The following is a 15,188-nucleotide window of genomic DNA, read 5'->3' on the forward strand; positions in this document are numbered from 1 at the left end:
AATGTTCTCTAAGGGTGGTGGTCATTGCAGACAGTCTACGTCTCTTAAGTTCTTCGATAGGGTAGTGATAGAATCATTAACTTCTCCAGCAGCAATGCCTGTAATAGATCAAGCATTATTATTTTGAATGCCAGAAATACTGATCATTGACATTCTGAAACCCCCCTAAGAGATTTCATAGAATTCTTAATCTAAGAGGGATGTGAGGGCAGCAAGCAGAGCAGAACTCCACAGCAGCATTAAGTCCTCAGGACACGTGGACCTCTGGGTTGTGCCACACTGAGCTCACCCATTGGGGCTTTGGTAACCGGTGGGCTGTATTCCATGAGTTCTACAGCCATTTGTCATTCCTCCCTTGGCAGTATTTTAATTTTCTGACAAATCTACTTGATAAATTTACATTCTTTATTTATATAAGCAATTTGCAGTTAATTTAATATAAGATTGTTAGATATCAGTGTTCTCTTTTTGCAAAGCTTCATTGGCATTTTTAGTGCTGTTTTTATTTAAAAGTGCAGTTAATTTTGGATTCATTATGGTTTTTGTCCAGTCAGTTGGGGAAATGTACACTTCAGGGTTGCCTTTTATTCTAAGCACTGTTGGTACAAACTGTATTATTTTTAAATTAAGAACTTTCTATGTAAATTTCACCTGCTTCCCACCTGGGGCATAACTTAGAAAAGCCTTTAATCTCTTTCTTAGTAGACCAACCAAGGACACCAATGGTTTAAGTTGTTGATAGTGTGCAATTTTTAGAGATACTAGTATAGGTTTTACATTTGCTTGTGACGTTTGTCTTATTCTTTAATTAATTAATTAATTTATTTATTTATTGTTTTTTGAGACAGGGTTTCTCTGTATAGCTCTGGCTGTCCTGGAACTCACTCTGTAGACCAGGCTGGCCTCAAACTCAGAAGTCTGCCTGCCTCTGTGTCTGCCTGCCTCTGTGTTCCAAGTGCTGGGATTAAAGGCGTGTGCCACCATGCCCAGCTTTAGCTTACATTTTAAGGGGATTTTTATTTCAAACTTTTAATAGTCATATTATCAAAAGACTTATTTTTTTTAAAGAATTCAAATATTGTTATTGGTGTGTCATTTTCTGTATATTGTTAACATTTCTTTCTAGTGACAGAAAATAATAGTTTATTTTCTTTTTATTTTCATTTCAGAGCTATTGGCCTGAAAAGTTTATGTGTAAGCTTTGCTTTCTGCCTAGTAAACCTCAAACTATTTCATTTTTATCCTCTAATGACATCTTACTGTAATTTATTGTATTACTTACTTTACTGTCAGGCTTTTAAATGTCTTGGGCAAGAGGTGTATTATGTACATCTTAGTACACAGTTGGTGTGAATTACCAAAAAGAAAGTACATTTTTATTCTTGGTACATTCTTTTTCTGTCCTTTTAAACATTTTGTAATCATTGGGTTATGGTGATGATAACTATTTAAAATTAATTATTAATCACTATTTTGTAGTACATACCTGCGATTCTCAATCCTGGCTGTGTAATAGGCTCTTAGAAGAGCTTTGAAGAAAGGTATATAATACCAATTGAAACAAATTAAGAATACTTCTACAATATAAGGCTTCAAGCACTGTGTATTTTCAAAGCTCTCTGAGAAGTTCTGATATGGGCCAGAATTGTGGTGCTAATTATGACCACTGCTGGGTTCTCTGAATTTTTAGATTTTATATTAAAGTGCTCACATCTATTTATGTAAATTTCTTTTTCTTTCTTAACAAAAATTTCAACCAAAGCATCTTTCTTTTTCAGAGAAGTACTGTGTATCCGATATAAGTTACCAAGCCTGATCTCTTTTCTGAGCCTATAATTTATTCAGGTGGAAATTTTGGCTTAAATTCAATACCTAATTCCTACAATGATTGTTGTGTATATTTATTATTTTTTGTAATTAAAAAATCAGTGATTTTACTGTTTAAAAATACTGTAATACTGGACAGTTTTAATTATAATACATTTTAAACTATCACCCATGAAAAATTTTTAGCAATAAAATAGTCATTGAAATAATACATATAACTTTTGCTGTATGAACTTAGAGGTATTATTAAATTTAACAGTACTCAAATTCTTACATAGATATAATATAGAAATCTCAATATGGACTCTTTCTCTCTCTCCCCCCCTCTCTCTCTATATATGTATATATATATTGTGTGTGTATATATGTATGTATATATGTGTGTGTGTATATATATATATGTGTGTGTGTGTATGTGCATATATATATATAAGCATATATATATATATATAAAAGCACATATATATATGCTTTAATTACTTTGAAATCCAGGGCTGTTTCTGCTTTTTTTTAATCATAACCATTTGTGAGAACCGAGAGCATCTATCGAGTACATTGTTCCCTGAAGTAAGTGTGCTGTGTGTATTAGATGAACTGTTCAATTGTCCTCTATAGGAACTTTGAGATAGGCTGTGCTATCCTGTTTCCAGGGATACTGGAAGTGAGGCTTAGATGGCCTTAAATAATTTGTTCCAAGTCATACAGCTAGTTCTGAAAGAGTAGAAGGAGGATTCAGACATCTCATTAGAGCTTAGAGCTGTGCTTAATGTATTTGAATGAATATCTTATTTGACCCCAGATAACTGAACATAAACTGATTTTATAGTAATATAGATATGAAATTGTAGGCAATTGTGCTGGTTTTACTGAACAAGGAACCACCATCGTAATTCATATTCAGATAAAAATTCATGAAATTAGTTTTCTAGTTGTAAGCCTGCCTGCCTTCCTTCCCTCCCTTCCTCCCTCCCTCTGTGCTTCCTTCCCATCATCCCTTCTTCTCCCCTTCCCTTTCTCTTCCCCCTCCCTTCCTCCATTTTTCCCTCCTTTAAAAGTTTTCTAACCGGGGCCTAGCAAACACAGAAGTGGATGCTCACAGTCAGCTATTGGATGGATCACAGGGCCCCCAATGGAGGAGCTAGAGAAATTACCCAAGGAGCTAAAGGGATCTGCAACCCTATACGTAGAACAACAATATGAACTAACCAGTACCCCAGAGCGCTTGACTCTAGCTGCATATGTGTCAAAAGATGGCCTAGTTGGCCATCACTGGAAAGAGAGGCCCATTGGACATGCAAACTTTATATGCCCCAGTACAGGGGAACGCCAGGGCCAAAAAGTGGGAATGGGTGGGTAGGGAAGTGGGGCGGAGGGTATGGGGGACTTTTGGGATAGCATTGGAAATGTAATTGAGGAAAATTCGTAATAAAAAAATATTAAAAAAAAAGTTTTCTAAAAGGTATTCGGCATCCAGAGTTAGTTATGGGTTTCAGCGTTCTGTGGTTTCATTGATAAGAACCACCTTATGATTACAGTTAAGGAATTTAGTTTGTTGGTTGCATCAAAATATTAAACACAATCCTATAGTCCTATATAATTTGAAATTTAGTTTCCAAGTGTTAGAATAATAAAATATGCACATTTTATATTTTGAGATAAAGTCAAGAGATTTTTCTGTTTGATAAAATAAGAACTGTAGACTCTTAATATACAAATTTTTTTCTGATACAAGTAGCATGAAGGTCACTGTGTTGAATATCTTTCTTAGTAGAAAATCCAAATTAATCTATACATCTAATTAGAAAGCATTACAATTTTTCCAGTTAGTTGGATTTGGTGATTTTTCAGAAATATTTCGGAATTTTTGTTTTGTTTTGGTACTTACAGTATTCACTGTTCTCTAAAGAAACAGAATTGGTAAAATAAACACACACCCAGCACACACGTTCACTCACTTATAGTGAGGGGGGCATTTATTAAAGATATTTCTGGGTTGTAATCCAGATAGCCCAACAGTGACTGTCTTCAAGTGGAAAGGCTAAGAATCTGGTTTAGTCCACATGCAGTCCCAATTTGGTGCTGGAGTACAGGAAATTCCTAGAGAGCTGCTGGTCTTCATTCTGCATCGGAAACCTGAAGACGTGGGTTCCGATTCAAGTGAAGGAAGGCCTCAGCAGTAGGGTGGGTGAACTTGCCAGCAAGAGTCAGGGCAAACAGGCCAACATCAAAAGCTTCTCTCTTCGATATCCTTTTATGTGGGCTGCCACTAGAAGGTATAGTCCAGATTCAGGGCAGCTGTTCTCACTTCTATTTTCAGTCAAGAAAATCACTGGTTTGCTCAACTGCTTGGGTTTCAGTTGATTATAGATGTAGTTGAGTTGACAACCAAGATTAGCCACCACAATATTACCACTTTAAATTATTGTATGAGATTATTAAGCTACATATTTGTATTTATTTTGAGACATGGTCTCACAAGGTCTCCCCAGACTGGCCTGGAACTGACAGCCTATCAGGTTAGGCTGGCCAGAAATTCAAAAAGATCTGCCTGCCTCTGCTTCCCTACTGTGCCACATGTCAAGTCAGCTACATACTTTTTAAATGAACTGCTTAGACATATCTTTGTATGTATGTTTTATTCATAACATATTACTTAATAGCTTAATAGATTACAAGTGTATATCTCTTCCTTATCTGAATTTAAGAATGTATAAAAATGAAGCTACTCAAGATATTTAAGACTATCTGAGGCTGGGTAGTGGTAGCACAGTCCTTAAATCCCAGCACCCCGAAGGCAGAGACAGGCATATCCTTTGAGTTTGAGGCCAGCCTGGTCTACAGAGTAAGTTCCTGAAAGCCAGGGCTTCACAGAGAAACCCTGTCTCCAAAACAAGACAAAACAAACAAAAAACCCAAAGACTGAGAACCTCATATTTACGCCAGAAATTTTTATTATTTTAGTAAGAAAATCTTAGTAGGTACATTCATACGAATTCAACACTAGATTTTTTTTTTTAAGGTGGGGTTTGTTGAAGACTGTCAAACCCAGAGTTAACATATACCTGAGTATTGGTTTCTAATCTAGATTAAAAGAGAATCCATGATCTCTACAAAAATATTAGCATCTCCATAATACTAGAGTGGGCTAGCAGTATTAAATTTATATATAAATATATATTGTGTCTTATTACTATAGTTAAAAAAATTGAGAACATAAATACAGAAGAAAATAAGGGAAATCAAGAAGATATAGGAAATACTGTGTAACCTATGAGCCATCAATAGGTGGCTTTCTTTTTTCTTTGCAACTCCTGACTCCTGAATTATTTAAGATACAAGTATTTTGCTTCAGCCATTGTATTAAATGTATTTTTAAAAGATGAGATTTAAAAAAATCTCTAATGTCACTGATATCTTCAAATAGCTAGTTGTTGATGACATGTCTCTGTTTGTCCCCAATTTTTATAGTGTTTGGTTGCAATATATAGCTATCTAAATAATATCTACAGAGCAACTGGCTGGTATTTTCCAAGTGTCTTTTGTTATAAAGCTTTATCTTTATTTTCTCCTCTTCAGAGTGTTCTTTGAGAACTCCATCCTCATGCTCTCATGCTTCCCTTCTATTTATGTTTTCTGGAATTGGAAGATGATTAGATTTTCTTACAGGAGTGCTGAATATGGAACAGTGCTAAGTCTGAGCATACATGCTCTCATCATTATTGTTTATTAACTGGACTATGCCTGTAGAGAGATCCCTCCATTAACAATTATAGTTGATGCTTTGAAAACACACATTTGGAATTGTGACAGTTTAAGAAAGTCTTATAAGAGTATTGCCTAAAACTATTTTTAAAACTTAGAAAAAGTTAAGAATGTTGTAAATGTATGGGATATATGTAGACAGTAGTTTATCATTTCCTATCATAAAGCACAAACCTTTACAGGTTAAGTAAAACCTGTTCAAACTTCCCTGGTAGTGTGCAGCTGTCCATGGCTTCATTCACAGCTGAGATGTGGACAAGCATAAGGATGTTATCGTTAACTGCACAAGCTGCATTGTTGCTGTGGTTGGTGCTCAGTGCAGTGCCAAGAACATCTGCTTAAAACTGTGACACACATAACTCCTGTGCAAGTCAGACGTGTCTCCAGAGCATCGCTGACCACAGTGAAAAGGAACTCTTTTAGCTGCTGGTTTACCAAGCCAGCTTAGATAAATCATTGAGAACCTGCCTCAAAATAAAAAGTGAAAAGATAGTGGGGAGATAGCTCAGTCATAAAGACCTTGTCTGTAGCATGCATGAGATCCTGTGTTCAATGCCCAGTAATGTAAAAGGGAAAAGGAAAAAAAAGCAGCCTTTTTTTTACATGTTTTTCACATTACAGAATACAAAGTAAGTGTTAAATTATGTTGCTGGTTCGGCTGCTGGACAATTTGTCTTCAGCTAGCGGATTTGAAATGGTAAATTGGGAATCCAGCATCTTCGTATGGTAGCTGATAAGCTGTTCTTAAATCCTTATGCTAAGTAATGAATTTAGATTTATAAGCATTTGATGTTTTTAAGTCTTTTTTTTTTAAAGCCTTTTGCTTTTTTTTTTTTTTTTTGTAGATACTTAGATTGTCTGATGTTTTATTGGTGGTTCTACCAGTTTCTTGAGTCCTTTTAATGAGTCCATGAGAAATAGCTTGAAAATGTGCTTTCTTTGTGCTATGACAGCATACTTACACATATTTTTATCTTGGATATGTAAGCTGTCACTGCTTTATGGATTCTTCCTTTTAAAAAGAAATTTAAATGTTATTATTCCTGTGTGTATGTGTGTATGTATGCGTATAACTTTTAGGAGTCACTTCCTACCTTCTGGCAAGGTCTTGCTGTTTCTCTTGTTCTAGTTAGCCCAGTTCTTTTGAGACAGTTTTCCTCCTTCTTTGTAGTTGTAGGAGTGTTGCGATTATAAATACACAACATTGCATCTGGTTTTCTTTTTTGTCCCCCACTGCACAGGGATTCTCTCTGTAGACCAGGCTGTCCTCGAACTCTCAGAGATCTACCTGCCTCTGCCTCCCAAGTGCTGTGATCAAAGGTGTGTGCCTGGTGCACCTGGCTTTCTTGTGTGGATTCAAATAATTGAGTTTAGGCCATTTCACTTGTGTGGCAAGTGCTTTTACCTGCTGAGCTACCTCATCAGCCTGTTTCTTTTAGTGTGAGATTGTGTTTAGAAATCCTAGCTATTGGATTGGATGTAATTTCTATGCTTTTGTAGTGCATAGAACTAGAGAATAATTTTACTTTTTAATTTTGCCTTTTAAATTATTTTACAAAATTTCAATTTATTTGTTGATGTTCAGATTGAGCCCAGAATCTCATGTATGCTAAGTGTTCACTCTAGTACTGAGCAAGTTTTCCTTTTTAGAGGAACCTTTGAGCCTATGTGGTTATTTGACATTCACATTGATGCCTGTAGGATGTTACTTATTTAGTTCTATTATCTCCTTTGACCAGACTGAAAATGTGATTCTTAGATACCAACACCATTTCTCATTTGTTTTAGTACACAGTATGCTCTCAGAACTAGCAGTATTATTTTGATGGTTTCTTCTCCCCACTTTTATCTGTGGGTATGATCCAGGACCTCAGTAGATGCCTACACGTAGTACCAAACCCTATGTGAGCTTTTCTCCTAGGATACCTGTGGTAAGTTAGGCACCATCAAAGGTAAACAATGACTAACAATTGTAACAATACATTGCAAAGATGTACTGTTAAATGGATGAAGTGTATACTACGTGTTTCAGACTATATTATGATTTATCTAGTTAGAGCTCCATTTGTCAGTATTTGGATTACTTTCCCGGCTCCCTTCCTCTTTTGAGGCAGGATATCAGTGTACAGCTCAGGCTTGAGCTCAGTTCTCATGCCTTAGCCTGCTCACTGCTGGGAACATAGGTGACCACCATGCCTGGCTTCCACTTCCTTAGCTGCAGTGCTGCTATGAGTGAGTATGTATGTATGTATGAATGAATGAATGAATGAATATGTGTACGTATGAATGAATGTATGTATGAATGATTATTATTTTTAACTTTGTCTAGCACACTTGTGATTCCTATTCTAAGAAGTGGGGTTCCTGGATCAAAGAGAAACTGCCAAAGTAGTTTTGCTAGGTTCTGACAGTGTTTTAGTTTGTGTTATTGTGAATTGTTGGTGCCATTTATTTAGAAGACATAAATCCTCTTGGTAACTATAAGAAATATTTTCATATTGCAAATACAAATTCATCCTCTTATTTTATTTATCGTTTGTTTCAAAATTATCACTGCCTCTGCTTTCCATAAACTGTTTGTGATAGAACATTATCCTCCTAAAAGCTGTAATGGCTTTAATTTTGAAAATTGTACTGTATGCAACCTGTCTTTATAAACACAGCTGCTGCTATTGTGGCCTTCCTTTTCAAGTAAATGCAGTATATTACAATTAGTTGTATTAAATTTATATCTAATATAAAGTTAAGTTTAAAGTATTAAAAATCAAGACAGACCTGTTTATATTATTTGTTTATTGAGATAGTTCTTGCTGTTGCTGTCCTGAAACTCATGATCCATCTGCCTCAGCCTCCCAGTTGTTAGGGTCACAGGTGCCACCATACCTGACCAGAGCTTTTTATTTATTTTAATTTGTATGTTCATTTGGTTTGTTCAGTTGTATAGTCCTGGGAGTTGGACCCAGGGCCTTACACATGGTAGGCAAGTGTTCTGCCACTGGGCCACATTCCAAGGTAGAACTTTTATATTTCCTAAGAATGAAGTGAAGTATAGAAAGATTTCACTAGTTTAGAATAAGATGTCTGTAACTAGAAGGGGAGCTGTTCAGGAGGAGGAAGGGGACCAGAGAGAACAATAGAGCATAAATGTGGTTAGGTTAGATACATGTGTGAGAATATGGGAACAAAACCCATGTGTTGTTTTATATGAGTTTCATGTGATTTACTGTATAGTCAAGGCTGACCTGATCCTCCTGCCATCACCTCTCAAAGTGATGGAATTATAGGCATGACACACAGTTTGTATGGTGGGAATTGAATTTAGGACACATGCTTGGTAAGTGCTGGATCAGCTGTGCCACATTCCTACTAAAAATTGCTTGTAGGAACCAGCTCTCTCCTATCACATGGGTACCAGGGATCAAATTCATGTCTTTAGGCTTGGCAGCACAATTCTTTAGCCCTGGGCATCTCACTAGCTCCAAACCCATTATTTGGACAATTAATATATGCAAACAAAAAAGGGAAGATTATTGTACTTCAACTGCTTTTCCCTTGCCATATAAACAGACTTTCCTTTTCCATTTTCCCCTTGCATTTTGAATTTTGAAATAGTTTAGGTCAACTAGGTTATCTAGGTTTCTCAGTTCATTGTTTTTGTGAAGCTTATTAGATTTGTGACAAAAATATGTTGAAGCTAAAGATACTTTTAGTCATAAGCTTTAATAAATTTTTAAAGATTTTATTTAGTTTTTTAATGTGCAGGTATTCTGTCTTCATGTATGTGTACTGCATATGGGCCTAGTACCTGTAGAGGCCAGAAGAATATCAGATTCCCTCAACTGGAATTAAAGGTGATCATTAGGCTCCATATAGATTCAGAAAATTGAACTCATGCCTTCTCCAAGAGTAGCAAATGCCTTTAAGTCCTGGCATCTGCTTCTCTGATCATTTAGATTATCTCTATAAAGGAATAGGGTCTGCAAAATATTAGGGACTAGTGTTTGCTGAATAAATGAGTGGCTAGGGAGCCACTACCACTGATAGTCACTAAATGGCAATGAAGAAATGAATTTGAACAGCTGATAGTTCATCTATAAAAAGCAGTCATAAAATTTATCAAGTAACCAGGTTTACTGCAATGTATTGTACTATTTAGAGTTTAAAGGGTTAAACAAGTAAAGTTACGATGCTGGAGATGAAGTGACAGGACAGTGATTTTTGCTTATGAAAACATTGTTGAATAAGTACTGTCGGTTAGAAACCTTTTGAAATTGGAATAAATTTATGACTTAGTGAATATATATGTTTTTCTTTCCTTTTGGTAGGCATTTGGGATCACAGCTTTGTGAATTAGAAAAGCTGATTGATAAAATGATGATTGCAGAATTTTCTACTTATTCTCATAGTGACTTAAATAGACCACTGGAAGGTGAATGCCAAGTTTTAGAAGAGGTATGTGTTTGGACTGTGGAATCCAAGAATTGTCTTTGCTTACTATTGTTTCCTTTACAGCTTCAGTTTATAGCACATTCTTCTCAGATCATAGTGGACAAAATTACCTCAAATTTCCATGTCTTTCAGACGTTTGAAGCCCTGTGTTAGCTATGTATCTTAATAAAATCCTATGAAGCAGAGAATGGAGTACTGCCATAGCTTTCTTAAAAATTGGAATTGAAATGAGGTCTGTAAAGGTTACAAACCAAGTTCAAAGTAGAGCTATAAGATGAATGACTTAATTTATTTTCTATGGGCATGTATCTACTGGGTTTATATTCTGTAAAAAATGATAATTATGTGGTAATTTGTTCATTCAAATTCACCAATCACCTATTTGTATGTTTAAATAAATATATCATATCCAGGTTTCATTCATCTGGTAATTTTGCAGTGCAGATATTTCCGAGAACTACCAGGAAAAGAAAAAGAATCTGAAGTCCCTGACTCATAATTGCCTAAAGAGGTGTGCAGGTGTGCAGTGAGAATCCCCCTTGGAGTTCAGGCTGACTGTACAGTCTTCTGGACTGTAGGGACTCTGGACTCTTAACTGTGGGGATGAGGATAAAAGACCTGTTAGTGTTGGTTTGTCCCTAAGCCAGTTTCGTTTCATCTATTATGGTAGAATAGGATATACCTTTTGGAACACAGACTCCAAAAATCTGGTGGCAAGGTTGCTGTGGGAGGCATTACACTCTGTTTAGGCAGAAATCTGAGAGTCTGACATAATCATGCTGAGAAGTGTTTCTGTTTTTAAGTTAAATTTCAAATGTAAAACTATACATCTTTCTTTTATTTTAATAGGAAAGATTAGTATCTCTTGTATTTGGGCTTTTGAAACAAAGAAAACTTAATTTTTTAGAAATCTATGGTGAAGAAATGATTATTACAGCAAAGAACATCATTAAAGAGGTATTGTGCATTTTTATTTAATACATGATTTGACACCTGTGAAGTCATTTTTGTGTCACCTAGTTATATGTAAAATATGCAGCATAATAGAAATACTTGGTCATTTTGTTAAAAATTATATACATGGAAAAATAAGAGAGGCATTAACCTAGCAGCCAGAACCACTACTTTAAGATGTTACGTGTTTCTTACTGTTACACATATGACTTTGGACAGATTTCAGAACCCACATAAGCATTTGTTTCCACATTGTTTTCCAAACCTCCAGAAATATCTGCTTTATGATTTTATAAAATTGTACCAACATCATATTGGTTAGACCTATTTTGTCTTTTTGTCAAGATGGAATATTTAAAAGTTTTAATTTGATACTGTAAATAAAACTGTGGCAGACTTCTTGTGAATAAAGTTACTTTATTTGTCATATTTAAGCCTTTTTTTTTTTTAAGAAAAGAGGATTGAGAAGTTGGCTCAGTCAGAGAACCTCGTTTGATCCTTAGAACTTATCTGAATGTGCTGGACACAAGCGTGTAGTATAATCCCATCGTGGAGTGGCAGAGAGGAAGATCCTGGGGCTGCCTGGCCAGCCAGTCCATCCTAGTAGATGAACTGCAGGCCAGTGAGTAACCCTGTCTGAAAGGAACTGGTTGGCTTTCCTGAGGATGACACTTGAGATGTCCTTTGGTCTCCATGAGTGCACACAAACTTGCATACCCAGATGCACACACGTACATACATACATGCACATAGGGAAACAACAAAAAGATGGTGTTCTTAGATTGATGCCCCAAAGCAGAATTGTTGATTAGAGAGTGAAAGTTATTTTACATTGTTTAATACATAAAACTAAATCATTGTCTTAAAAACATTTACTAATTTATACTCCCCACAATAAATATATGAATGTTAACTTCCTTTTTGCACTGCTTAGAAAGTTAGTAATAACTTAAAATCTTTTAGATTTTACCCAGGCTTTATGGTGCACATGTTAGACAGTACTCTACTACTAAGCTGAACTCAAACTCTGCCATGTTTTTACTTTCCCTTGATCTTTGTTTTGATTTTCTTTACCTTAGATAATTTTACAAAGTGTTTATTAGGCATAATCATCATTAAATTAAATGTACATAAGTTTTCAATGTTTATATAAAATACACAAAACTATAATTGCTTTCTCTTTTACTAAACTGGTTGAAATTGTATTTCGAAATATAGCTATTTTGGAAAATTGTTGGTAGTATTTACTAATGTTAAATATATACACATTACAGAATTCTGTTCTTAAGTATTCATGTAACAGAAATACTGAGGTAATTCATTCAAACATAGTAGAGTATACATGGCAGCACTGTTTGCCACTGGAGAAAAAGGAACATTCTGGATTGCATCATTTGAAATAGAGAGATAAACAGAATTGCAGTATATATGTACAATAAAATACTAATATCTCAATGAAATTTTGTGAATTACTTAAAACTATATACATATAATATAAAACCAGACACAAGAAGAGTATACACTGTAGGATTTCCTCCTGCATGTAAGACATAGTGTATTAGTTAGGGTTCTCTAGAGTCACAGAACTCATGGATAGTCTCTATATAGTAAAGGAATTTATAGATGACTTAACAGTCTGCAGCCCAATTCCCAACAATGGTTCAGTTGCAGCTGTGAATGGAAGTCCAAGGATCTAGCAGTTACTCAGTCTCACACAGCAAGCATGCGAGGGAGCAAGAGCGAGACTCCCTTCTTTCAATGTCCTTATATTGTCTCGAGCAGAAGGTGTAGCCCAGATTAAAGGTGTGTTTCACCACACCTTTAATCCCAGATGACCTTGAACTCGGAGATTTAATCTTCTGAAATCCATAGCTACTATGCCTCAAGATCTCCATACCAAGATTCAGATCAGAAACTTCTATCTCCAAGCCTCCAGATTAGGGTCACTGGTGAGCCTTCCAATTCTGGATTGTAGTTCATTCCAAATATAGTCAAGTTGACAACCAGGAATAGTCACTACACATAGGCAAGATGAATATATACTTTAGACACTGTTCATAGTAATAACATTCCGGGTGTGGGGTGATGCCTTCCAGGTAAGAGCACTGGCTGTTCTTGTAGCGAGGGCATCAGGGTCTGTGAGCGTTATCATGGTGGCCCACAACTGTATTTACCTTCAGTTGGAGTGGTTCCAACACCCCCTGGCCTCCACAGGCACTTCATGCATGTGTGAGCAGACAAACATGCAGGAAGACACTCATACACTAAAAATAAAACCTTAAAAGAGAGTGACTTACTGGGCAAAGAATAGAATTCTAAGCACTTAAAATACTCAAGTTCCATAAGTGAATTCTAGTTTAACAGATAGCACCCTCTGTGTGAAAGTGCTATACTTTCTGTATAATCCGTATGTGTTTTCTGGGACTGTGTATTTATTGTAGTTGGGCCCTATGTTTAATCCTTACCACCACACATGCAGAAAAGGATTATTGTAGTTTTGAATTCTATTTATTTATTTATTTATTTAAAATATTTTATGTATGAATGCTTTGCTTGCAAGTATATGTGTGCATCATTTGCATGCCTGGTACCCAAGGAGGCCAGAAGGCATTGGAGCATCTGGAACTGGCTATGAGCTGCCAAGTGGGTGCTGGGAATCAAATCTGGGTCCTCTGGAAGATGAACCAGTGCTTTTAACCACTGAGCTAAGTCTACAGCCCAGTTCTTATGCTTTTAGTTGATATGTGTGTGTGTGAGCACATTCAAGTGCATGTAGAGTGGTGGCCATGCATGTGTGTGCACACATGTGGAGGCCAGAGGACAGTCTTGGATGTCCTTCTGGGGACATCCACCTTGTTTTTTGAGACAGTTTGTTATTAAACCTGGAGCTTGCCTAATAGGCTAGGCTGGCTGGTTAGTGAGCCCCAGGCTTCTGCTTATCTCCGGTTCCTCAGTGATGGGATTACAGGGGTGTTCAGCCACACTTGGCTTTTTAATATGAATTCTGGGAATTAGATTTAGATCTTTATATTTGCAGGACAAGCACCTTACAGACTGAGCTGCCCCACCCCTAACCTCACGATGTTCTTTTTAATGTACAGATGAAACATGAATTAGTTGGGGTTCTAAAGACAATTAACCAAATTGCCCTTTTTTTTTTTTTAAATTGCAGCGTGTGATTAATAAAGTTTCACAAATAGAAGAAATAGACACAGACGTTGTTGTAAAGTAAGTATACATATGTATATAGCTTTGTGTTTATCAGTTAGGGAAAAGGACATGTACAAATTATAATTTTTTTCTTTTGCTCCCAATAATCTATTTTTATAAATTATAATTTTAAGGTTACTAAACTAAGTAATTGTTGGCTGAGACTTGGGTCAGGGTGTAAAAATATTATACCTGATAATAAAGTACCCTTAAGAGATAATGCTGTGACTTAACTTCAAGCCTGGAGTGGCCCCATTTTGGCACTACGCCAAGGTTGAGCTAGTTTCCTCCACCCCCTGGTGAAATCCCTACGCTATTCAGAGCATGAAAGAAACAATTGAAAGTGCTAAAACTGGTAGCTTCAAACACATTACAGTTAAGGAAGCTGTGCTGACTGGTTTGGTGGCCACTGAGGTGTGGATGTGGTTTTATCTCGGAGAGATAGATCATAGGCAAACACGGCATTGTTGGCTATGATGTGTGAAGACCAGTCTTTCACTTTGAATCTGAGTTCTTATTTGAATGTTCTTGGACCGTGTTTAATGAGACTGCTATCCAAATAAATACTAGCTTTCAAATTAAAAAAAAAGATAAGGGAAATAAGTGTTCAACAAAATTCAGAAAAAAGATAGTACTGTCTTTGAATTAAGGACCTTGGATAGAGGAAACAGCCGCCATGATATAGACTCTTCAGGGAGGGAACTGGAGGAGTAGGTCCAATACAGCCCACCCCTTATCTTCAGGAGATACTTTTAGAGCTCCTGTGAAAGCCTGTGTCTTAGTCAGGGTTTCTATTCCTGCACAAACATCATGACCAAGAAACAAATTGGGGAGGGAAGGGTTTATTCAGCTTACACTTTCCACATTGCTGTTGATCACCAAAGGATGCAGGACTGGAACTCAAGCAGGTCAGGAAGCAGGAGCTGATGCAGAGGCCATGGAGGGGTGTTACTTACAGGCTTGTTTCCCATGGCTTGCTCAGCCTG

At 36.3% G+C, this 15,188-nt stretch overlaps 1 protein-coding gene across 3 annotated transcripts in view; it reads left to right on the plus strand.

The window, feature by feature from the left end:
• Positions 1-15,188, plus strand: part of Vps54 (VPS54 subunit of GARP complex) — an 80,643-nt gene that overhangs the window by 40,457 nt on the left and 24,998 nt on the right. For all 3 annotated transcript variants that reach the window (XM_021176328.2, XM_021176330.2, XM_029483382.1), the window contains 3 exons: positions 9,915-10,041; positions 10,888-10,995; positions 14,165-14,220. In XM_021176328.2, coding sequence (XP_021031987.1) covers positions 9,915-10,041; positions 10,888-10,995; positions 14,165-14,220 — 291 coding nt within the window. The remainder of the gene's footprint in view (positions 1-9,914; positions 10,042-10,887; positions 10,996-14,164; positions 14,221-15,188) is intronic.

The sequence above is a fragment of the Mus caroli genome, chromosome 11 (assembly GCF_900094665.2).
Source record: "Mus caroli chromosome 11, CAROLI_EIJ_v1.1, whole genome shotgun sequence".
Taxonomy (NCBI): Eukaryota; Metazoa; Chordata; class Mammalia; order Rodentia; family Muridae; genus Mus; species Mus caroli.